The sequence below is a fragment of the Cebus imitator genome, unplaced genomic scaffold (assembly GCF_001604975.1).
Source record: "Cebus imitator isolate Cc_AM_T3 unplaced genomic scaffold, Cebus_imitator-1.0 Scaffold36, whole genome shotgun sequence".
NCBI classification, from domain to species: domain Eukaryota; kingdom Metazoa; phylum Chordata; class Mammalia; order Primates; family Cebidae; genus Cebus; species Cebus imitator.
Window position 1 is genome coordinate 8,824,111 of NW_016107351.1, and position 26,566 is coordinate 8,850,676.

Genomic DNA, 26,566 nt, shown 5'->3' on the forward strand with positions numbered 1-26,566 from the left:
ATCCTTGTTGTGTGAGTCAATAATTTTTTTTTATTTCTGAGCAGTATTCCATGGGATGATTCTATACAATTTGTTCAACTACTCATCCACTGAAGGACATTTGGGTAGTTTTTAGGTTTTGGCTATTATAATAACTCTGCTGAGACCATTCATGTATGTGATTTTGTGTGGATATAGTTTTTCCTTTTTGATATAAATACCCAACAGTGTGGTTGCAGGGTTGCATGGTTAGTGTATGTTTTGTTTTATAAGAAACTGCCATACTTTTTTCTATGGTTGTATACCATCTTATATTCTCACCAATAATGTGTGAGGGACCTAGTTTCTCCACATCCCCAGCAGCATTTGGCATTGTCATTTTTAAATTTTAGTTGTTCCAGCAGATGCATAGTGATATCTCATCGTTCATAAACTTTTTAGACTTGTGTTATACATATTAGCTTTGAGGCCTCAGCCTGAACTCTTAGACAACAAGAAAAATTTAGTATCTCATTGCACAGTGATTCAGACAACCTCTGACTTAGGCTAAGATTTTGCAGGAAGGAATTAGAATGCTGATTAGAATTCAAATATAGTTTGGCAGGCATATCAGCTTGCACCTAAGTTATATCTTCTGATCTGTTTTATGTTTGTTGGGCAAGAAATCTATTTACATTCAAGACGTACAAGTTTCCTAAGAGATTACTCATACTAAAGAGTTTTGCAGACAGGTTTGCCTAGTAACCAAGCCTCCAAGTTGCCAGATGGAAGGGCAGGGAAGTTTTTGTGAACTTTATGATATTTGCCAGTTAGATTGGTTTGCTTATTTTATGCACAGTTTGTCTCCCAAGTTATACTCAAATTCAGCATAGGAAAGTAGAGGAAACTACAATTAAAGATACTAGAAGAGTCATTCTTATTCAGATTATGACAGACATTGAGTTTAGAGAAGAACTGTTTGAGTATTCTTCAAACCAACCACAATATAAAAAGGAGAGAAGTCTCCAGATTTCTGAGTGGAAAAACAACAACAACAACAAAAAAAACAGTTGAACTTTGGCACTTTGATGTCTCTAGCAGTAATGGATAAGGTCCCTGACAGGAGGGTTGTCTGGAGGTTGTGGAAGCCACCAGGCTGCAATTTGAGGCAGCAGTAGTGAGGGAAATGGTATGAGCAGATTTGCAGATGTTACAAGCCAGCATCTTTTGTGAACATATTTTCTCATTTTAGGTTTTGAAAATAGTGAAGTACTCCTCCAAAACACACACCAAATAGTGAACTATAAAAATACCTGGATTACAAATATAATTTAGCAGCTTCTCTTATTATATTTTTTCTCATGTATACTCTACATCTTATGTTCAACCAATCTTTAATTTTTAATTCATCAGTTAAGCTGTCTTTGAGTTACCATGATATTGGGCATACATCTTTATTTTTTTACACCAAGTGCATTTTAAAAAGGAAAAAGGGCACTTTTATTTTCTTTCTTGCTGCTTTAATGAGGGTGAAGGGGTAAGTTACAGGCTGGTATACTAAATGTACTACTATGGAAGTACTTTTTTGTTTTAATCAGTGTCCCGTCCCCACCCTTAAAATCACTGATTAGGCTCTAGCAGTATCTGCTCCTCAAAACTTGGGACCAAATGATGGTGTTCCCACTTGTAATGTCCTATCATAGCACGCTTAACTTTCTTCTATAGTTTTTAATGCTTTATACAATATCTGTTAAAAGAGCTTCTTTTTTTTTTTTTTTGGGACTGAGTCCCGCTTTGTCGCCCAGGTTGGAGTGCAGTGGTGTGATATCAGCTTCCCTTTGTGGGTAACCCAGTCTTCCTCTCTGGCTGCCCTTAACACTTTTTCCTTAATTTCAACCTTGGTGAATCTGACGATTATGTGTCTTGAGGTTGCTCTTCTTGAGGAGAATCTTTGTGGTGTTCTCTGTATTTCCTGAATTTGAATGTTGGTCTCTCTTGCTAGGTTGGGGAAGTTATCCTGGATAATATCCTGAAGGGTGTTTGTAACTTGGTTGCATTCTCCCCATCACCTTCAGGTACACCAATCAAATGTAGGTTTGGTCTTTTCACATAGTCCCATATTTCTTGGAGGTTTTGTTCATCACTTTTCATTCTTTTTTCTCTAATTTTGCCTTCACACTTTATTAGGTTGATCTTCAGTCTCTGATTTTCTTTCTTCCACTTGATCTATTCAGCTCTTGATACTTGTATATACTTCATGAAACTCGTGCTTTGTTTTTCAGCTCCATAAGATCATTTATGCTCTTCTACTGCTTATTTTAGTTAGCAATTCCTCTTTTTTTTCAAGATTCTTAGCTTTCTTGCATTGGGTTGGAACAAGCTCTTTTAGCTTGGAGGGGTTCATTATTATCCACCTTCTGAAGCCTACTTCTGTCAATTCATCAAACTCATTTTCCATCCAGTTTTGTTTCCTTGCTGGTGAGGGGTTGTGATCCTTTGAAGGAGAAGAGGCATTCTGGCTTTTGAAATTTTCAGCTTTTTTGTACTGTTTTTTTTTTTTTTCTCATTTCCATGGATTTATCTACCTTTTGTCTCTGATGTTGGTGACCTTTGAATGGGTTTCTGTGTGGACGTCCTTTATGTTGATGTTGATGCTATTCCTTTCTGTTTGTTAGTTTTCCTTTTAACAGGTCCCTCTTCTGCAGGTCTGCTGGAGTTTCCAGACCCTGATTGCTGAGTATCACCTGTGGAGGCTGCAGAAGAGCAAGGATTGCTGCTTGCTCCTTCCTATGGAAGCTTCGTCCCAGATAGGCACCTGCCAGAAGCTAGCTGGAGCTCTCTTGTATGAGATGTCTGTCGACCCCTGCTGGGAGGTGTCTCCTAGTTAGGAGGCTCAGGGGTCAGGGAACCATTTGAGGAGGCAGTCTGTCCCTTAGCAGAGCTTGAGCACTGTAATGAGAGATCTGCTACTCTCTTTAGAGCTGGCAGGCGGGAATGTTTACGTCTGTTGAAGCTGTGCCCACAGCAGCCCCTTCTCTCATGTGCTCTGTCCCACGGAGATGGGAGTTTTATCTGTAAGCCCCTGACTGGGGCTGCTGTTTTTCTTTCAGAGATGCCCTGCCCAGAGAGGAGGAATCTAGAGAGGCAGTCTGGCTACAGCAGCTTTGCACAGCTGTGGTAGGCTTGGCCTAGTTCAGACTTCCTGGCTGCTTTGTTTACAGCATGAGGGGAAAACCGCCTACTCAAGCCTCAGTAATGGCAGACATTCTTCCCCCACCAAGTTTGAGCATTCCAGGTTGACTTTAGACTGCTATGCTGATGGTGAGAATTTCAAGTCAGTGGATCTTAGCTTTCTGGGCTCCATAGGGGTGGGATCTGCTGAGCTAGACTACTTGGCTCCTGGGCTTCAGCCCCCTTTTCAGAAGAGTGAATGGTTCTGTCTCATTGGCATGCCAGGTGCCACTGGTGTATAAAATAAATCTCCTGCAGCTAGCTCAGTGTCTGCCCAAATGGCCACCCAGTTTCATACTTGAAACTCAGGGCCCTGGTGGCGTAGGCACCCGAGGGAATCTTCTGGTCTGTGGATTGCAAAGATGGTGGGAGAAACATAGTATCTGGGCTGGATAGCACCATCATTCACAGTACAGTACCTCACGGCTTCCCTTGGCTAGGGGAGGGAGTTCCTTGACCCCTTGCACTTCCCAGTTGAGGCGATGCACCACCCTGCTTCTGCTCTTCCTCCGTGGGCTGTACCCACTGTCTAACCAGTCCCAATGCGATGAGCCAGGTGCCTCAGTTGGAAATGCAGGTATCACCCATCTTCTGCAGTGATCTCTCTGGAAGCTCCAGACCAGAGCTGTTCCTATTCAGCCATCTTGTTAGCCAACAGGAGATGTTATTTTTAACACAGCTATTATAGTAACTGATAGACCATACAATAAATAATTAAGCTGGTTGTACCTAGATTCACCTTTTCTTAAAAAGTCTACCCATTTGCTTTATGTAGCTGTATCTAGCTGTTCATTTCTGCTATTTAAAAAATTTCTTTATATTTTACTTCAATTATTTGAAAGTCAGTTCCATACATTACGGCCCATTATATCTAAAAAACTTAAAAGATATTTTCTTGCATGACTACACCTTATCAGTTATCACCTTCAGTAAATTGGACATTAATACTCTTGTTTAGTCTAACTTTAATATTCAAATTTTTTCAGCTGATCTAATAATGTCCTTTGTAACATTCTCCGTTAGGGTACAGAATCCCATCTAAACTGAGATGCTGCATTGAATTGTCATATCCATTTAATATTTTTTAACCTAGAATGTTTCCACAGCCTTTCATTTTCTTTTGTGACATTAATTTTTTGAAATAATATTTTCTTCTCATTTTTTGAGAAGAATGTTCATCATTTTGGGTTTATCCATTTTTCCCTTATGATTAGATTATGGTTATGCATTTTTGGCCTTAACATTAGATAGATAATAATGCATTCTCCTCAAGGAATCACATCTGTAGGCAAATGATGTCTATCTGTCCCTCTTTGGTGAAGTTATTAATTACTTTGGTCAAGGTATTGACTGATTTTTCTACTTTTAATGGTTCATTGTATAATCATGACTTTTTCCCCTTGCAATTCATATGCAGTTGGTGGAGAAATAATTGTAAGACCATGCAAATTGACTTTTCGTCAGTACTACCTCCTAGATTTAAAGTCTGTTGATGATTCTAGCCTGAACCAATCTTTTCTTTGATGGATGCAAAATGATAATTTTCCAACTTTATCAGTCTCTCCACAATTACCAGTCATCTCTCAGCATTCTGCTAGAATGAGTGCTTCCTCCTTTATCTCCCGTTTACTTATCTATCCTCTCTCTCCCTCTCTCTCTCCCTCATCTATTAGTCATCTATCTAATCCATCTTATTCATACATCTATTTACTATGGGTATAAAATAATTTATGTTTTTTCCAGTGGTTTATAATTTACTACTATGTCTAATTATTTTGGTAATGAAATTATCCCAGATCTGGCTCGTGGGAACCTCTTCAATCTGACTCCTGGGTCCTGGTAATAAGTATCAATAATTTTTTGAAAAGGTTTATCTTTGTCTCCTATAACAATCTGTTTTAGGTCTTGTTTTACCTACAGTGCCCAAACCATGGATTAAGCCATTTCTTGGATGATCTGTGGTTCCCTTTAGAGAGGAATGGTATTCGAGATCAAGATCTCGGTGCTAAGTGTATTCATTGCTATTGGGTTGTCTTTGCCTCTTAGCCTTTTCAGTGGACAAAACCATGTTATATAGGTATGTACATACATACATTCACATACAAATACATAAACACATATGTATGTATGTTCACATAAATATATTTCATATTTTTTTGAAATTTTTTATTGTGGTAAAACATGTATAACAAAATTTACCGTTTTAAGTGTACAATTCAGTGGCAATAATTACTTTCACAATGTTGTGCAACCATCACCACTATTTCTAAAACTTATCATCACCCCAAACAGACACCCTGTAACCATTAATCAATTTCTCCATTCTCCCCTTCCCCCTCCAGCACCTGATAAACTCTAATCTACTTTCTGTCTCTATAAAATTGCCTATTCTAGATGTTTCATATAAATGGAACCATGCAATATTTGTTCTTTTGTTTCTGGCTTATTTCACTTAGAATAATATTTTCAAGCTTTATCCATATTGCAGTATGTCTCAGAACTTCATTCCTTTTTATGGCTGAATACTACTCCATTAAATGTATGTACTACATTTTGTTTACCTGTTCAACTGTTGAAAAACATTTGTGTTGTTTCCACTTATTGGCTATTGCAAATAATGCTGTGGTGAACATTGGCATACAACCATGTGTTTGAGTCTCAGGTTTCAGTTCTTTTGGGTATATATCTAGGAGTGGAAGTTCTGAGTTATATGGTGATTTTATATTTAACTTTTTGAGGAAAAGCCAAACTTTTCTACAGTGGCTGCTCTGTTTTACAGTCTTTACAACAATATATAACGGTTCCAATTTCTCTGAGTTCTTTCTACCACTTATCCTCTTTTTCTAAAAAAATTGTTATTCTTTTTATTATAGGCATCCTAGAGGTGTGAGGAGGTATCTCAGTTATTGGTGTATAGGAATGCTAGGATTTTTGTATGTTGATTTTGTATCCTGAGACTTCACTGAAGTTGTTTATCAGCTTAAAGAATCTTTGGGCTGAGACTATTGGGTTTTCAAGGCATAGGATCATGTCATCTGCAAACAGGGACAGTTTGATTTCCTCTCTTCCTATTTGGCTGACTTCTTTCTCTTGCCTGATTATCCTGGCCAGAACTTTCAATACTATATTGAATTGGAGTGGTGAGAGTGGGCATCCTTGTCTTGTGCTGGTTTTAAAAAAAATGCTTCCAGCTTTTCCTCATTCAGTATGATATTGGCTGTGTGTTTGTCACAGATGGCTTTCATTATTTTAGAGGTATGTTCCTTCCATACTTCTTTTATTAAGAGATTTTAACATGAAGGGGTAATGAATTTTACTGAAAGCCTTTTCTGCATCTATGGAGATGATCACATGGTTTCAGAACTAAAGACAGTAGTTCTGTTTATGTGATGAATCACATTTTAGTGATTTGCATATTTTGAACCAACTTTGCATCCTGGGATAAAGCCTACTTGATCTCGGTGGACAAGATTTTTGATGTGTTGCTGGACTTGGTTTGCCAATGCTTTGTGGAGGATTTTTGCATCAATGTGTATCAAGGATATTGGCCTACTGCTTTCTTTTTTTTGTTGTTGCATCTCTGCACCCTTTGGTATCAGGATGATGCTGGTCTCAGAATGAGTCTCCTCTCATCAATTTTTTGGGAAAAGTTTTAGTAGGAATGGTACCAGTTTTTCTTTGTACATCTGGTAGAATTTGGCTGTGAATCTGTCTGGTCCTGGGTTTTTTTTCAGTTGGTTGGCTAGTTATTATTGCCTTAATTTTGGAGCTCATTATTGATCTTTTCAGGGATTCAGGTTCTTTCTGGTGTAGTCTTGGGAGGGTACATATATCCAGGAATTTATCTGTTTCTCCTAGGTTTTCAAATTTGTGTGCATAGAAGTGTCCACAATATTCTCTGGTGGTTATTTGTATTTCTGTGGAGTCAGTGGTAATATTCCCTGTGTTATTTCTAATTGCATTTATTTGGATCTTCTCTCTTCTTCTTTATTGGTCTAGCCAGTGGTCTATTTTATTATCATTTTTTCAAGAAATCAGCTCCTGGATTTGTTGATCTTTTGAATGACTATTTTTGTATCTCAATCTCCTTCAGTTCAGCTCTGATTTTGGTTATTTCTTTATCTATTAGCTTTGGGCTTGATTTGCTCTTGGTTCTTTAGTTGTGATTTTGGTTGTGATGTTAGGTTGTTACACTGATATCTTTCTAACTTTTTGATATGGGTGTTCAGTGATATAAATTTTCCTTTTAATACTGTCTTAGCTGTGTCCCAGATATTCTGGTATGTTGTATCTTGGTTTTCATTAGTTTCAAAGAACTTCTTGATTTCTGCATGAATTTCATTATTTTCATTATTTCATTATTTATCCTATTCCCTCATTCAGGAACAGGATATTCAGTTTCCATGTAATTGTTTCGTTTTGAGCTATTTCCTTAGTCTTGATTTCTAACTTCATTGCACTCTGGTCTTATAGAGTGGTTGTTATGATTTCAGGTTGTTATGATTTCAGTTATTTTGCATTTGCTGAGGAGTATTTTATGTCTGATTATGTGGTCTATTTTAGAGTATGTATATTCCATGTGGCAATGAGAAGAATGTATGTTTTGTTATTTTTGGGTGGAGAGCTCTGTAGATGCCTGTCACATACATTTGATCCAGTACTGAGTTTAGGTCCTGAGTATCTTCGTTAATTTTCTGCCTTGATGATCTGTCTAATATTGTCAGTGAGGTGTTGAAGTCTCACTATTATTGTGTGGGAGTCTAAGTCTCTTTGTAGGTTTCTAAGAACTTGCTTTACGCATCTGGGCTCTCCTGTGTTAAGTGCATGTATATTTAGAATAATTAGGTGTTCTTGTTGAATTGAACCTGTTACCATTACATAATGCCCTTCGTGGTTTTTTCTGATCTTTGCTGGGTTAAAGTCTCTTTTGTCTGAAATTAGGATTACAACCCCTGCTTTTTTTATGTTTTTCATTTGCTTGTTAGATTTTCCTCCGTTCCTTTATTTTGAGCCTATGGCTATCACCGCATGTGAGATGGGTCTCTTGAAGACAGCATGCCATTGGGTCCTGGTTCTTTATCCAGCTTCCCACTCTGTGGCTTTGAACTGGAGCATTTAGCCCATTTACATTTAAGGTTAGTATTGATATGTGTGGATTTGATCCTGTCATGATGTTAGCTGGTTATTATGCAGACTCATTTATGTGGTTGATTTAAAGTGTTACTGGTCTGTGTACTTAAGTGTGTCTTTGTAGTGGATGGTAATGGTCTTTCCTTTCTATATTTAGTGCTTCCTTCAGGAGGTCTTATAAAGCAGATCTGGTGGTAATGAATTCCCTCAGCATTTGTTTATCTAAAAAGTATCTTATTTATTCTTTGCTTATGAAGCTTAGTTTGGTTGGATATGAAATTCTTGTTTGGAATGTAAGAATATTGAACATTGGCCCCCAAACTCTTCTGCTGAGAGGTCTGCTGTCATCTGATAGGCTTCTCTTTGTAAGTGACCTGGCCTTTCTCTTTAGCTGCCTTTAACACATTTTCTTTCATTTATATCTTGAAGAATATGATGATTATGTCTTGGGGATGATCTTCTTGTGAAGTATCTTACTGGGTTATCTGCATGTATTGAATTTGAATGTTGGCCTCTCTAGCTACGCTGGGGACATTTTTATAGATGATACCCTGAAATTCCTTTTCCCAGTTGCTTCCATTTTCCTCATCACTTTCAGGTATACCAATAAGTTGTAGATTTGGTCTCTTTCTGTAATCCTGTATTTCTCAGAGGTTTTATTCATTCCTTTTCATTCTTTTTTTCTCTATTCTTGTCTGACTCTCTTATTTCAGAAAGCCAATCTTCAAGTTCTGTGATTCCTTCCCCATCTTGGTCTATTCTTCCTATTAGTACTTGCAGTTGCATTCTGAAATTCTCGTAGTGTGTTTTTCAGCTTTATCAGGTCAGTTATGGCAGCAGGGGTAGGGCAGGGTGCATGCACACCAACATGCTAGCAGGACAGGGAAGACAAAATCTGCCCTCACACACACGTATCAGCAAGGTAATGTTGGGGATGGCCATGGGCACAGGGAAAGCTGCAGTGAGGGGAGAGACAAGGCAGGTTGGTGTGTGGCCATGGGGACTGACTGCTGGAGTGCCCCAGTAATCAGGCATGTTCTGCCAGCACAAGAGCTATGATACTGGCCCCCAGTGCACACAAGCCTGCCCTGCAAGTATGTGTGGGTGGCCAGGTTGGGTCCCCAGGAGAGGCCAGCAGATCAAGGGGTGCTCAGGTCAGATCAGCTCTGTCTGATGAGCAAGACTGCCCTGGAGAGTTCGGGTGTGACAGTTCCTAAAGATCTAAAGTCTTCTAAGGAAGCAAGTCAAATTTGGGAGGATAGCAACCCTTGTGTATTAGTTTGTTCTCATGCTGCTAATGAAAATATGCCTGGGAGTGAGTAACTTAAAAAGGATAGAAGTTTAATAGACTTACAGTTCCACATGGCTGGGGAGTGTTTACAATCATGGTGGAAGATGAAGGAAGAGCAAAGGGACGTCTTACATGGTGGCACACAAGAGAGCATGTGCAGGGGAAATCCCCTTTATAAAACCATCAGATCTCGTGATAATTCTTCACTGTCATGAGAACAGCATGGGAGAAACCCACCCCCATGTTACCTCCCGCTGGGTCACTCCCATGACACACAGGGATTATCACAATTCAAGGGGGGATTTGGTCTTAACTAATTTCAGCATTAACTAAAAAATCCATAGTCCAAAGCCTCATCTGAGACAAGGGAAGTCCTTTTTACCTATGAGCCTGTAAAATCAAAAGCAAGTTAATCACTTTTGATTTACAACGGGGGTACAGGTAAATACACCCATTTAAAATGGGAGAAATTGCCAAAACAAGGGGGCTACAGGCCCCATGCAAGTCCCCATTCCAGTGGGGCAGCCAAATCTTAAAGCTCTCATACGCTCTCCTTTGACTCCATGTCTCACATCCAGGTCATGCTGATGCAAGAGGTGGGATCCTACAGCCTTGGGCAGCTGAGCCCAAGCGGGGAACAGAGCCAAACAATATCCCCTGGCCATACTCTGCTATAGATGCTCCCATTCCAAACCCTCTGGGCTCTGTATCAGCTGGTGTGCTTCCCCATCACTTCTCCAAGTAGCTTTCCCTGCCAACTCAAGTGTCTGTGGTGGTTGAGGGGTCTCTTGCTGCCAGGATTCTAGAGGCCTGTGGTGAGAGTAGGTTGCTCCTTGCCAGTTCAACTCACCCATTCTCCCAGAGTCACTGGGGGTTAGGAACGAGTACTGGTGCATAGTAGCCTCCTCCAGGGGCCTCAACTTCTTCCCTCTTCAGTTGGCTTCTGTATCTTTCCTCAGTTTGCTCTCAGTGCCTTCCCTCTGAAGATATGTTAGCCCTGTATGCCACTTGTCTCAGTCCCTTGGTGGCAGCTGTTCCACCTGGCTGTGTCTGGTTGGCCTTCTTGCCCAAATCTATCAATAATTTTAAATGACCTGATTTCAAGTTTGCCAATTCCTTCCCCTGTCAGATCAAGTCTGCTATTAAACCCCTATAATAAATTATTCAGTTTAGTTTTTTGTGTTTTTCTTCTATAGAATTTCTGGGTTTTTTTTAGTAGTTTATTTATCTTTGTTGATCATCTTATTTTGTTCATGCATAATGTTCCTGTTCTTTAGTTGCCTGTGCTATCTTTTTCACATATTGAGATCCTCGTGACAGTTACTTAAAATCCTTGTTAAGCAGCTCATATATCTGCGTTTGTTAGGGTTGGTTTCTGGAGTTTTACTTTGTCCCTTTGATTTAGCCATGTTCCTCTGTTTCTTTGTATGCCTTATAATTTTTTGTTGGGGTTTGGGCATTTGAAAAATACCCACTTATCCCAGTTTTTATGTACTAGTTTTGTACAGGAGGAGACCTTCTTTAATTAGCCCAGCTAGAAGACCTCTCAAACCCTTGCTAATCTCTTACTCTCCCTGGAATCTGCTTGCTGAACTGCATTTCTAACATTACACTCACCTTTGTGTCTAGCAGCTTCTGAATTCTTGTGTCAATACTATCAGCACTCTGAGTCAGGTGATACAGACATGAGTCCCTTGGGCAGCCCTCAGACAAGCCAGAACATTGGACTCATTGTCTACTGTTTATTTTCTGTCTCAAAGGAGGAGAACTCATATAGAGGATTCCTTCCAGTTGCTCTATGTTATGCTGCGTAGAGGAAGGGACAGAAATGTGTATGACAAATGCCACATATTTTCCTTCACCTTTCACTGGAATTCTGTCTCTGTGTTACAATAGCCTTAGTGCTATAGCTTCTCAACTGGTCTCTAGCATTCTCATAGATGTATTGTGGTCCACATATTATTGTTAACTTGGTGTCTTTGTGGGGAAAGGAGAGCTGGTAGCTTCTTGGTTCATCATTTGCTGACCTGCACCTCTGCTTTTAAAGTGTATTTTTTCCCTCCAAATCTAAAGTTCTGCAAGTTTCCCCTATGCTTTGTAAATTGCACCACTCTTACCTTGGATACATTAATTTTGATTATTGCAGCACATCTATTTAATCGCTTCCTACTGAAGGTTATTTGCTACAAAATCATCCTGTTCTTGTTGGTGGACCTCGAGATTTCTAAAACAGATTAATTCCCAGAGCATTATTCCTTAAGATGGACTCAAAGCTTAGTCTATGTCATTCATAAACAGATAGGTTTCTATCTCTACATACTATAAGCCTATGAGTTTAAATGGATAATCTTTGCACATGCAATTAGCTTCATTCTTAGCAAATTACAGCATTCTTAATTAAAATGCTCTGAATTTCATTTTGTAATAAAAAACATTTTGAATTTAGCCACAGCTTTCCTACTGTACCATAGCCATGATTTGTTCAGTTAGTACAGAAAAAGAGGCAAGAATAATTTAAGACTTTTTATAGCATGTATTAATCTATTATTTGCCTTTTTGTCAATGGCTAAGTGCATATGATTTCATGCTGGCTAGTAAGTTTTTCCTTAAAACTTTATCACAATAAGAATCTAATGGATAAAAAAGAACTTTTTTTTTCCATCCTTAACTATTTGAAGTCTTAGGAATTTACCTCTCCATTTCAACTTAAGCAGTCTGACGAATTTTTAATTAACTAGGTACATACCTATCTACTGTAGCAAAAATGAAAGCTGAGCGCCTTTCTTTGCTGGAGGCATGGATTATTGTCAGAGTCCACTGGGAGTTGCGTGAATGAGCATTTAAACCTGTTGTCTAATTACTAACAGAAGGCATGGTTAAGTATCAATTATTGAAAAAAAAATAAAGTCATCCCTTTAGGCACACTTTCCTCAGGACCCAGATGGATAATGCCAAACAGCTCTATTTAACAGTTTAAGTCATTTAGTTATTTGGGTGGCTATTTTGTTCTGAATGATCTTTGGAGACCCATCAGGGTGATGTGTTGCTTAAAAATTAAGCATTTTACAAAATCACACTATTGTTTTGTGATTGGCAAAGACATCTGGTGATTCCTGCTACTCAAATCTTCTAGGATGAAGTGTTCTATTCCATGTTTTGTGAAGCGGAATTGGGGGGTTTGAATAGATGCCAAGGTAAAATTTAAAATTTGCATAATAAAACATTGAGTTTGTCAACTATAAATCTGAAAAATAAAGCATATAGTGATCCTTTCAATCAATAACTAGGATACATGGACTTCTACAGGGACTTCAGGTTTTAATTTTTTGACTATTTTCTGGCTGACACACTTGATATCCAAGAGTAACTATCTAATAATGAGTGTTAAATAATTGTTCCCCTAGATAATTCACTATTTTTCTAGTAACATGCCAGATCATTAGCAAGCTACTATGTTAATTTAGCTTATGAAAATATATTTACAGTACTGTGACAATATTATGCCTATATTATTATAGCCTTTTGTCAGTATAAGAAATGACCATCTATACAGAGTCTCTTCTTTTTCTAGAAAATTGTCCTCCAAGATAACATATATTATACTGTTTAATTTCTTTTTTTAAATTGAAGTTTGTTCAATACATCTTTATTAGAGTTCAGTGCCAGGACATAGTGCTCTGTGTTTGGTGTGATGGCTGGAATGTTTTCTTTTATTGACTAGCAGCCTGTTGTATGTTATGTTTTGATTAGACTCCCAGAAACCCAAAGCTAGCTTTATGTACAGTTGTTTGCCATGTTTTAGACTAGCTTGTTTGGTCCTTTTTGCTTTTTCCTTCCTGTCCCTTCTTTATCTTTTCTATTTTTTTCTTTCCTTGGCAAGAAGGCATATTTTGTTTTTCTTTCAGTGTCTTGGCTACTTAAAAAATATATATGTGTGTGTGTATATATATACATATATGTATATGTATTTTTTACTCTGAACTCTCCCTTATGCTATTTGAAAGTGTCATAATAATATTAAGCCAGGTAAATTGTATAGGAAGATGTATGGATGTTTTAGGAGTCTCAAAGGCTTATTTACAGAAGATTTTGGCAGATCCATTGGTTATGTGCATATGTCCTCTAGGTTTTTAAACTTTGAATAATCATCATCCAATTCACAAATGTTGAGACCCATCTATTTGAAAGGCATACATTCCAGCCCATTAAACAAGTCCTGGAGATTTTTAAATCTAGAGCTTTTTTTTTAAAAAAGATCTTCTGTATTAGTCTATTTTCACACAGCTATGAAGAAATACTTGAGACTGGGTAATTTATAAAGAAAGAGGTTTAATTGACTCGCAGTTCCACATGGCTGGGGAAGCCTCAGGAAACAATCATGGCAGAAGGTGAGTGGAAAGCAAGGACTTCTTCACATGGTGGCAGGACAGAGAAGCACGAAGGAGGAACTTCCAAACCCTTATATTAATAAACAATCAGATCTCATGAGAACTCATTCATTATCACGAGAACAGCATGGGGAAAGCCGCCCCCATGATCCAATTCCCTTCCTCCCTCTACATGTTGGGATTACAATCCCTCCCTCGATATGTGGGGGTTACAATTCGAGATGAGATTTGAGTGGGGACTCAGAACTAAACCATATCATCTTCTGTTCTCTTTGGTATTTTAATAATTCAGACCTTACCTGCCAGAAATGTTCTTTTGAGATGAAGGGGTTTACATATGTATGCAAGTCCATCCTTCTATTCCTTGGCATGATTTTCTGAAGTGGTTTTCACCTTAGGAAAGCTATCTCCCTCTCCCATGAGTCTACTCAAGTCTTACCCATCCTTTGAAACCTAATTTAATTATATCACCTTCTAATGCCTGTTTAGGTCCAACTAGCCAGAAGTAATGCATTTATTGCATCATCGATCTGGCAATTAAAGCATTAAATACCCTGGGATATTTCTTACTCTTTTCCCCTGAACTTTTATTTAAATTATATACTTGTATTTAATTTTTACAAACTTTTTCCTGGTCTTAACCTAAATAGTTAGCTCTTTGAATGGAGGGACACTATTTTATACTGCTTTGGATCTCTTCATATTGCCTGAGTGGGTTCTCCACAAATATTATGTAAAATTTAATGATTTGCTATTACTCTATTGAGAATGAATTTTTTTTTGTTGTTTGCTTTTTACTTGGAGACAGGGTCTCATTCTGTCATGAAGGCTGGAGTACAGTGGCCTGATCACAGCTCACTGTGACCTTGAATTGTGGACCTAAGTGATACTCCTGCATCAGCCTCCTGAGTAGCTAGGACTACAGGCATGCACCCCATACCTGGCTAATTATTCTATTTTTTTTTTTATGGAGATGAGGATCTTGCTCTTTCCAGTTCCAGGCTGGTCTAGAACTCCTAGGTTCAAGCAATCCTCCTGCCTCCGCCTCCCAAAGTGCTAGGATCACAGGCATGAGCTACTGCACCTGGCTGAGTATTGTTGTTGTTTTAAACATTTTATTTGGTCATTTTAGAAAGTTAATGTCTACTACATTTATCATAATAGTTTGAAAATCTTTACATCTTTTATATAGAAAACATCTTTTTAAAGTGGGAGGTTTAAAATATTTCAATTTAAGAATCTATTAAAATGAATCTATATTATTAAAATGAAAATAATCAAAATATCTATATGAACACAGCCTGCATTTTACTCAAGTGTAATCTAACACTTTTTTCTTTCTCTGTAGGAGATGACTAATACTAATAGAGTTCTAGCTATATGCTAAGCACTGTGGAGGCCTCTTTATTTCATTGATTCCTTCTCATACTCTTTTTGGAGGTGTGCTAGGAGGGTCTTTGACAATTCTACCTCTCAGACTATAGGGCTTTCTTCACCATTTGCCTTGTGATATTCCTTGGCTACTATAAGAACATGGACCTAGAAGGCTTGCTTTTTTATTTTTGTTAATGTAAACTTTACAGATTTTATCAAGTGGAGGAAATGAAATAATGAGCTGTTTTCTGATCATTGTATCTTCCACTGTGGTCATGAGAATTTCGACTTGCTTGTCACCAGTAATATTTTGATTATAAACTAAAGGAGTCTTCCTCTTAGTGCCCCAAATTAGAAAGTCAAGTTTGTGGTTGGATCTAATCATTGTCAATCATCTCAGTTTAAAAGATGGTGGGCAGACCCACCTGAGGGGAAGTAGCAAACAAGTCCTATTTGTACAGATTATTTGTAAACCAACACTATTTTTGTCTGCTTTCCTATAATTGGAGGCAGGGTATTTATGACTCAGTATGTAAAACATTTTGAAGGAGAAAACTTCAAAATCGGGAGCTAAAAATTCAATGTATGTATTTTCTACTTAACTTGAATGGAAATGAAAAAAAGGACTTGATTGAGAAAATAACCTTGTAGATACGTCTCTTAAAGTTTTTAACTTTTCACTCATTGCTTTATGAAAACTAGTAATAATTTAGGACTTGACAAGTAGAATGAAATCTCCCCAGACTTTGGCCAAAACTTCCCTGAGAACAGAGATTCTTAAATATCTCCTTTTCACACGTGAGTAGCCTGACGTTCAGGGGAGTTAAGTTACTTGTGCAATGCTCAAGGTTAGAAATGGAAGTTGTGTCTGTTTCTTTCTACTAAGGCTTAGCTGCTGTAGCTATGCCTTTAAATGCTCAAAAAGCTTGATATTCATATAAACTTCAGAATTATTATATATACTTCACTTTCTTTCTGAGTTTTACTTATAATATAGCAGGTTTTATTGAAGAGCACAGAAGACTAAACAAGTAAAATGTGTGTTCCTAGGAATCATAGCTAGTGCCTACTTATCTTTTACTTTTTATGATTATTATAAGTTTACAGAGATAGGAAATCTAATACAGATGTAACTACATCTCTATTAATTATCATGATGGGATTGAAAGTAGTGAGATAAAGACTAAAGCTTATTTTTTTCCTATGAAGAAAGCACGTGCATTGCTTACTGTGTTCTGCATGGCCAAATACACCTGAAAATGAGTATTTGAAAACAGGAAAATACAGTAATAATTCCCAAAACTGCCATCTACTGTGTGTTGGACCAATTTCTCTACTATTAGGAAAATCAAGGACTTGACCGGAAACCATCCCATGTGTTATAAGAGGTTGAAAATTGAACTTCTCTATTAGCAAGAATCAGTTTCAATGGAAATCGGGGACTTGTTGGACCATAAAGAATTGTTGGCATGAGAAAAATGTTTAAGTAGTTTGAACATTTGCCTGTTTCATTCAAAGTGCCCATGTGTATGGTTTTCTTTATGGAATGAAAAATGAGTGAAAAGAAAATTATACTACGAAGGGAAAAAATGTGAAAACAAAAAGGAAACATTTTCAATATTTGCTGGGTTAAAAGTCAAAAACACATTATGGAATCTAACTTGGCTATATGTCATTGATGCACAAAAGCTAGAATTTAGTAGCATTAAAACTAGTCCATGAAAAAAGCAGTTTACCAATAATATGAGGAAAAAATAAACCGAGAGGAGATTTTTTTGATTTAGGAGAGGTTACATGTATAGTTGTAAGTCATAAGTTACAACAGGAAAGACAGCTATAGCATAAAAGAAATGAGCAAATAAGCAAGACTGGAGTGTATAAGAAAAGTAACTGAACATTTGTCCATCTTGCAAAATGTGTGAACCACAATTTTTGGTATAATATTTTAATAAGTACCCTGGATTCTAAAATATTCTAACAAAATTGTTATTTTATAGAATATCAAGGTATATCTTTGGTTAACTTTGTGTTACAATTCTGTGTGGATGTCGCCCATTTTATGACACCTTTAATCAAACCTTCTAGGCTACCTGTAAAAATAATCTCATTATTCTGACTATTCCAATATGTATACATATATATGTGTGAATGTATGTATGTATGTATGTATCATCTATCCATACATCCATTCATCTATCTTCATCTGTCCTCTGTCTATATAATCTATTTATATACATCCACACACCCACACAAATTTTGGACTAATCTATTTTCCAAACTTTCATTGCTTGAGCCTTTAAGCATCAAAGCTGTCGCCTGCCCTATTGTTAAATTCACTAGCCCCTATGTTACTTGTCCTATTATTTCTTTCAATTTCTAAAAGCTATCCCTTTGGGAGTTATAAGGGTACTCATCTTGGTTAATTTTTGAGTACTTTGCCTTTCACTAAGGAGCTATTCTTTGAAAACCATCGCAATCAGTTTTTATTATTGCTGTTAAGTTTAAATGTTTAACCATTTTTTTTTTTCTGCTCAGCACTATATTATGGGTGCTAGACACTCAACAGGCATGGTTGCTGATTGTCTATGAAAGACAATCAGGAAAGGCTTCCCTAAATTAGCAAGATGAAGTGTTAGCATTTGGTGTGGAGGGGAAGATGAAAGCATTTTAGGCAGAGGGAAGCAACACAACATCTCTACTCCAGGAAAGAGTGTGACATAGTCTAGGAATTAAGAAATTCCATTTCTTAAAGATCAAGATTGATCCCTAATGTTATTATGAGAGACTGATTTATGTAAGTCAGATACAAAATGTCATCTTATTATTTCATAATCACACTCTTCGACATGATTAAACATTTTTTCCAGTAAACTACTATTATTCTAATCTCCAAATGTCTTCCATTTATTAACAATTTTAACTTTTGGAGAATTAAACACAAGTAGAATTTCAGGGAATATAGGAATAAAATGTTTGTATTAATATGTTTGATAAAGTAATCTAGAAGTATTAATTTTTTTATCACACATATAAATATATTACAATAAAACATCCAAATAATGCAAAGGTGGATATAGCACAATTGGTGATTGGCTCCTGTACTCTTTCTATCCCAGTCTCTGTTTCAAAAATAGGGAAGAGAGAGCTAAAGCTTCATCTTCTGGGTGCTGAGTGAGGCAGGATAGAGAAAGAGCAGATAGTCCAGTCTCAGGAAGCTAGGATATGGCAGGTAGTTCCTTATGTCCCTTTATTTTCCTGGCTTAATCTCTCCATCTTCCTTAACTAGGAGTTTCCTGGATTCCCTAATGCTGTTCTGGATCCCAGCCAGGGATTAAAAGAAGATGGCTCAGACCTAGAAGTGCCCTTAGCCCTTAGCCACAGCCCAGCTTGGGAGCGCCCACAGATTGCTGTGCTCTCTCGGAGGTGCTACTATAAGTTGCCCCAGTGGTTAGGACATTGTTGCTTACTAGACTTGGGGCCATTTCTTCTCTCAAATTTCCCTCTGGAGACGATGGTCTTGTGATATTCCTGAGAGTTTTGAGTGAGATGACAGGTACAGAAGGGAGAGGCTCACAGAGATGAAGTATGGATCTGGAACTGAGTTATGAACTTAAGCTCACTTGACTTAACTGCATTTGGCGCAAAACATCTAGAACATCTAGACAAAGCAGACACGGAGTTTAGAGTTAATAAATTAAAGCAATACTAAAAATAAAGCTGTGTTTTTTGTACTAAATTTTAAATACTTGTCTGTGTAATGTCAAGTATACTAGAAAAAGAAGAGAGTGGATTCAAATTTTATTATATGTACTTTTTTACTTTCCAAAAAGAAAACTGACTTTGAAGTTCCTAATTTTAGTTAAATTTGTGGACAGCAAAATGATTTGAAATTCTGCCTCACCTCGTTCACAGTAGATTCCAGTGGTTCCTAGAGGACAGTAACAGGTGTATCCATGAGGTAATGAAATGCAGGTTGCTCCTCTGCTGCAGTTGTGTGGAGGGTCATGTTCAGGATCACAGGTGGAAACTGTCTCTGTGCAGAATGCTCCTTTCCACCCAGTGGTACAGTTGCAGCTGTGGGTTGAGAGAGAAAGCCACATGGTTTGAGCACTTGTGCAGAGATGGATACACACTTATGTATTGCCCTGATGCTAACATACCAATTTTAACTGAAGTTCCAAGAGATCAAAATTAATTGTGATTTGGACTACTAAGATCTACATTGTCAAAGTAATGAGTTAATAACTGGTTGTAGGATTACTGAAATCCACATCAAAGACTTTAAAAGATTCAGAGTGGAAAAATTGAAAGAGAATTTTCTGAGAATCATTTCTTTGGACAAAATTGCATTGTAAGTCTCTCTTCCAACTTCTACACCAGCACCCAGAGAAAAAGCTGTGCGTGGTGTTGCTGTCTCCTAACCTCAAGCCTGGTGAAAAGAGATTTAGCAGGACCACTTGGACAGCTTGCTATGTGTTCTCTGGCATTGGCAAACTCACAGGCTCAGCTCCTGTGGTTGCAGAAGGAGCTGCAAACCTGCCAGACACAAGTCAAATGTGAGTGAATCCCAGGAAAGGGATTCATAGTCAGGAACATCAGCTTGAGGACATATAAAAATCGATCTTCAAGACCATCCTGGTCAACATGGTGAAACCCCGTCTCTACTAAAAATACAAAAAATTAGCTGGGCATGGTGGTGCGTGCCTGTAATCCCAGCTACTCAGCAGGCTGAGGCAGGAGAATTGCCTGGACCCAGAAGGCGGAGGTTGCGGTGAGCCGAGATCGCACTCCATTGCACTCCAGCCTGCGGAACAAGAGCGAAACTCCATCTCAAAAAAAAAAAAAAAAAAAAAAAAAAAAAAAAAAAAAAAAAAAAAAAAAAAAAAAAATCGATCTTGACCAAGAGGGGTCCTGCTGGCTAAAAATACTTTGGCAGTAAGAGGTTTCTTGCTGGAGCAGAGGCTGAGGGGTAATGGAGAACACTCAGCTGAAAGACAGACCTTGTCTGGGTTGAGAGAATCATATTGAGTGGCATGCAGCAGAAAACTTTCTGATAGACCCATCAAAAGTAGAGTTGTCAGATAAAACACAGACCATCCAGTTAAATTTAAACACAAGATAAACAATGAATATTGGTAGAAGTATGTCCTGACACGATTTGGCTGTGTCCCCACTTAAGTCTCATCTTGAATTAATCCCCACGTGTTGTGGGAGGCACCAGGTGAAGAAAATTGAATCATGGGGGTGGTTTTTCCCATCCTGTTCTCATGAGAGTGAGTTAGTTCTCACGAGATCTGATTGTTTTATAAGAGGCTTGCTTCTTCGTTGGGCATTCTTTCTCCTTCCTGTGAAGGAGGAAATGTTTGCTTCCTTCCATGACGATCGTTAAGTTTTCTGAGGCCTCCCCAGCCATGCTGAACTGTGAGTCAATTAAACCTCTTTCCTTTATGAATTACCCAGTTTCAAGTTTGTCTTCATTAGCAGCATGAGACTGGACTAATACATGCCCCATACAGTATTTGAATTTTAAATAAATAGTATTTGCGGTATCATTGTTATATATCTTGTTGTTATATATACATATTTGATAAATTGTTGTTTGTCTGAAATTCAAATTTATCTGAGCACCCTGTGTTTATTCTGCCCTTCTTTTCTTCCCTCCCTTCCTCCCTTTCTTCCCTTCCTCTCCCCGCTGCCCCCCTCCTTTCTTTCCTCTTCTTGGCAACACTATACTAAGGGGTACATGAGAGAAAGGGTTAATTTAAAATTTCTGTCAGAGCCAGAGAGTAATAAACCACCAAAAAATAGTGCCAGTCTAAAAGGCACATTCTAGAATGGGTGTGAGGTGTAAGTGTCAGAATCTGCTAAGCTGGAGAAAGACAGCAACTGATTAAACCTTCCTAGACCTTTTATTCATGTCGTGGACTTTATATGCTTGTTGCATCTAAGTTAATAGTTGTGCAAAAAAAGTTTGGAAAATTGTATAGGGTTTTCAAAAGTGGAGACAAACAAAATACAGAGTTAATCTGCTACAAAATTACATATTTTGCAGATTATTTTGAAGATCACAAAGAGTATAAAATGTATAAAGACCTCTTATACAAAAAATAGAATGAGCAAATGATTTCAGAAATGAAATTAAACTATAGTAAAAATTCTTGTTAAAGAATTTTTTAACAAGAATTAAAAAAAAAATTTAAAACTATAGTAAAAATTCTTTTTAAATAATTTTTAAATAAACACAAGGCTCTGTCATTACTTTTAAAAGTGACGATTGCACCATCTAGTGGTTCATTTTCTACTTGAAAAAAAGCTTAAAAACAAAATTATTCTCACTGCCTTATAGACAGAACTCACAATGGTGAAATATTTATTTTATTTAGCTCACTTATACTTTATTGTATATATTTAAGGTATATAACATAGTGTTATGGGAATAAAATATTTGGTTGGATATTAAAGTAGATAAATCACATTAAGAATAATATAATGTAGGCTGAAATCTTTTTTGAAAAAATAACAAATGAATCAGAGACTCATAGTTTCTCTCAAAATTTTTAGGTCTGAAACAATTAGCTATGTGTTTAATGTATAATTAGTTATATAATTCTAATGGAAATGATTTTGTGCAAAGTCCGATTTTTCTTTTTGTCCCTTGGTTTCTTTAGCACCCTGTGAAATATAGATAATAACAAATTTCAAGCCTTTATTAGTTATTCTCTACTTTGGGTGGTATTTTTCTAACCCTTGATGTTAGTTAATTTCTTCCCTTAACCACATATTCTACTCTGCCCTGAGGAAGAGTAGATTTTAGAAGTATGTGTGTGAGGTGAGGTGTCCACATAGTGGGCAATGTAAAAGCAAAACAAAGAGTGGTAGGTATTTATTTAAAGAATATTTATGATTATTTTTTACAGTCTAGATATGTGTGCTTATCTTAGGACTGAGCATAGTACTGTGCTTGGTACTGAGATTTTACAACACAGGAGACTCCATTTTTGACCTTGTGGGCTTCTGTTTTTTGGAGAAATCAGATTAGCAAGGAGACAATTTTAGTAAAATGGAAAAAGTGCTAAAATGGGTATTATGGGAGCCTGTGGGATGAACACTTAAGTAATTTTAGTGAAATACTTAGGGAAAACTAAGGTAAGGTTTAGAGAAGGCCGCCAAAGTGATGTTTGCCCGTACAAATTGAGAGGAGGTGTCAAAGGACTTTGAATAATAGGCTGAAACAGTTCAATTAAAAAAAAATCTATTTACTTTTTGTGGCTACATAGTAGGTACCCACAAATATTTGTGGGGTACATGAAATGTTTTGATGTAGGCATGCAATGTATGATAATCACATCATGGAAAACAGGGTATCCATCCCCTCAAGCATTTATCCTTTGTATTACAAACAATCCAATTATACTCTTATTTTAAAATGTACAATTAAATTATTATTGACTATAGTCACCTGTTGTGCTATCCAATACTAGTCCTTGTGCATTCATTCTCACTACTTTTTGTACTCATCCTTCTACTCTCTATCTCCGTGAGTTTAACTATTTTGATTTTTAGAGTCCACAAATAAGTGAGAATATGCAATGTTTGTCTTTCTGTGCCTGGCTTCAGTTCAACTTTTAAGTGATAGATATATAGAAAATGACATGAATAATGAGGCACATTTTAAGAATATTAATCTGTTATGTATAGGATGACCACATAGTGAAATAATAAGCTCTCTGGTGATGTCATGTTAATCTTAGTGAGATCTTAGCATATTTTTTGCTACTAAACAAGGGGCTGATGACCGTTTTCTGTAAAGCGCAAGGCAGATTACAGTTTTGCTCTGTGGGCCATATAGATATTGTTGCAGTAACTAAACTCTGTCATTGTTGAAAGCAGCCACAGAAAACACACAAATGGATGTGGCTGTATGCCAATAAATTTTAGTTACACAAATAGGTGGTGGGCCATATTTGACCCATATGCCATGGCTTTCTGACCCCAGCACTCTAGACTATTAATTCCATGACAGCAGAGATATTTGTTTTTTAGTATTGTCCCAAGGCCCCAAGAAGTTCTTGGTATATTGTAATTTTTAATTGACTATTCAGGGAATAAACACATAAATGAATAAATATAATAGGTAAAGGCTGGGATCAGAAAGCAGATGGAGGAAAAAGTCCTGAATAGGAAAGTGGCTGTGGGGATGCAAAGGTTGAAGGTGTGAGAGGTATTTTCAACGCTTTGGTAAGTGTGCTGGTGTGAAAGAGAAAAAATTATAGTAATGACAAACATTATTTGAGGCTTACCATGTGCCAGGCACTCTTCTAACCTTTTTGGTTTTCTCTATAACCTTATAAGAAAGGTACTATTATTGTCCTCATTTTGCATAGAAGAAATCTGAGGAACAGAGAGGTTAAGTCTGCTAATGAGTGAGGAAGTCCACCCTTAGTCACCATTTTATGTCTCCCATTCCTGTGGAAATGTTGGGACCATGAAAGCGCACCATGTTGTTAGTGAAATAGGCACAACTAGATAGCAATATAGTAAAGGGAAAACATAAAGAATCCACTTTTATAGGCTTTATTTCTGGGGTACAAGGCTGGCTCAACATACACAAATTGATAAATGTGATTCTCCACATAAACAGAATTAAAAGCAAAAACGATATCGTGACCTCAATAGATGCAGAGAAGGCTTTGATAAAATTCAACTTTCTTTTGTGTTAAAAACCCTCAACAAACTAGACATTGAAGGAACATACTTCAAAATAATAAAAAAAAGTCTATGACAAATCTATAACCAAACATCATCCTGAACAGGTGAAAGATTGAACCATTTTCCTTGAGAAGTGCAACAGACAAGGATGCCCACTCTCACCACTCCTATTCAACACAGTAATGGAAGTGCTAGCCAGAGCAATTAGGCAAGAAAAGAAAGAAAAGATATCCAAATAGAAAGAGAGGAATTCAAGCTATCTCTCCTTGCAGATGATATAATTATATACCAAGAAAATCCCATGGACTCTGCCAAAAGGCTCCTAGAACTTATAAACAACCTCAGTAAAATTTCAGAATACAAAATCACTGTACAAAAATCAGTAGCATGCCTATACATAAATTACATTCAAGCTGATAGCCAAAGCAAGAATGAAATCCCATTTACAATAGCCACAAAAAGAATAAAGTACCTAGGAATACGGAATCAAGGAGGTGAAAGATCTTTAAAATGAGAATTATAAAACACTGATGAAGGAAATTAGAGATAACATAAACAAATGGGAAAACATTCCCTGCCCATGCAAAGGAAGAATCAGTATTGTTAAAATGGCAATACTGACCAGAGCAATTTACAGATTCAATGTTATTCCTATCAAACTACCAACATCATTTTTCACAGAATTAAAAAAAAATTCTAAAATTATTGGAAACAAAAAAGACGCTAAATAGCAGAAACAATCCTAAGCAAAAAGAACAAAGCCAGAGGCATCACAATACCTAATTTCAAACTATACTACAAGCCTACAGTAACCAAAATAGCGTGGCACTGGTACAGAAACAAACACATAGACCAATGGAACTGGACAGAAAACCTAGAAATAAAAAAGGGAAACATAGCTGATTTATCTTCTCATTAGGTAATCTGCTGTGTTGAATGACTTAATTTATATCAAGTTTCTTTCCTTTATGGTTTATTTCCACTTGAGTAACAAGTTGGGTGAATAATGTGTGATATGATGTATATCATTTTATCTGCCAAAATTTGCTAGATGTTAAATGATATGTTCAAAATTTAAACCGTTGAAGAAAACACAATCAAGTGCTAAAACAAATAAACCTCATCATACACTGGAATGTGATGGCATGTTGAAACTCAATATGCTTACTAGGACAGGTTGCTATAATAATCATTCCACCTGCTGACATTTTCCCACGGCCTTCCTTTCTTTGCTGGTGCGATACTTCACTTAGGTCCTTGGTGATAACTCACAGAGTGTAAGAGAGATGAGATCAAATGACGGTTTACATGCTATTGAAAATACTGGCAGTTGTCTGTAGGTCTTATTTCTAGTTCTGTTCTCCAGGTGTAATGGCCTGAACATTTTACTATGTTAAGAGCTACGGTCAGAATTCTTTTTAAGGAGAGAACTGTCTTTGGGAAACTACATGAGCTGCATGGAGTAGATGGTAGGCCCTGGTTGCATTGGGATGAACATGAGCCTAGACAACAAATTAAGACGATAAATTACTCTGCCTGACACCAGGAAGGAAATGTGGTTTGTTTTAACCTGCAGACTCAGTTGGAGCAAAGGAAAGCAAAGGACAGAAGACAAACTGGAGTGGAATTGCCATGTACTTACTGTAGTGGTGGGGAGACCGAAAGACAAGTCGGAAGTTGTTTAGGTGGCTGTGATACAAACCTTTGCCTTTAACATTTCTACCTCTCCCACCCCCTGCAGCAATCTAAACAATCTGATCTAAAAGTGTAAATAGCTTTGTTAATTTGATAGAAATTAAAGAAATTGATTGTAGCTTTTACATATCTGTGATATGGAATAGTCAGTATGGGTGAAAGACTATTAAACTAGAGATGACTTGAGAACATAAACCTTCCTTTTGGAATATTCACAATTTATGTAGCTCTCAGGAGTCTGGTAGAAAGTAACTGACATCTGAGTTATAAAAAGACCAAGAGAGAAAAGAGGGTACTCTTAAGCCACAGTGTAGGGAGGCTTGATTAAAATTTACAGTGAATTCTTATCCCTGACTCTTATTTTCCAGCTATTTAAATAATAAAGAAACAGAAGATGTGAGCTTATTTTAGAATCTACACTCTTCAAGTAAATTTTCCATATTTTCTGATTATGGAAAGATAATTTTCTGAAAATGTCTCATCTTTGGCAAGTGGGAGTCTCTTTAAGTTGGCTCCTGTTGTGTTTTAAAATAACTATAGTTATCTTTGTTAACATTCTTGCTTTCAGGCATAAAAGGATATCCAGGTTTATGTCATATATTTTCTCTCCTAGAGCTGAGTGTATAATTCTCTAAGAAGTCTTGGTTCATTTTAGTGGAAAATGGTATTTGGAGATGAGTTTTGGCACTAGAGGTGTTCATTGATACTGTTATTATTGTTTCTAAATCTTTTCAGTGGATAGAGCTGGAAAATTTTTTAAAAAGAGAAAGTTGTTTTTTTTTTTTTTTTT

The 26,566-nt window shown here is 37.0% G+C and overlaps 1 protein-coding gene across 1 annotated transcript in view; it reads right to left on the reverse strand.

The window, feature by feature from the left end:
- Positions 1-26,566, reverse strand: part of LOC108301579 (eyes shut homolog) — a 1,388,593-nt gene that overhangs the window by 21,008 nt on the left and 1,341,019 nt on the right. Inside the window, exon 30 of the mRNA XM_017524691.2 lies at positions 19,274-19,446. Within this exon, the coding sequence (XP_017380180.2) occupies positions 19,274-19,446 (173 nt within the window). The remainder of the gene's footprint in view (positions 1-19,273; positions 19,447-26,566) is intronic.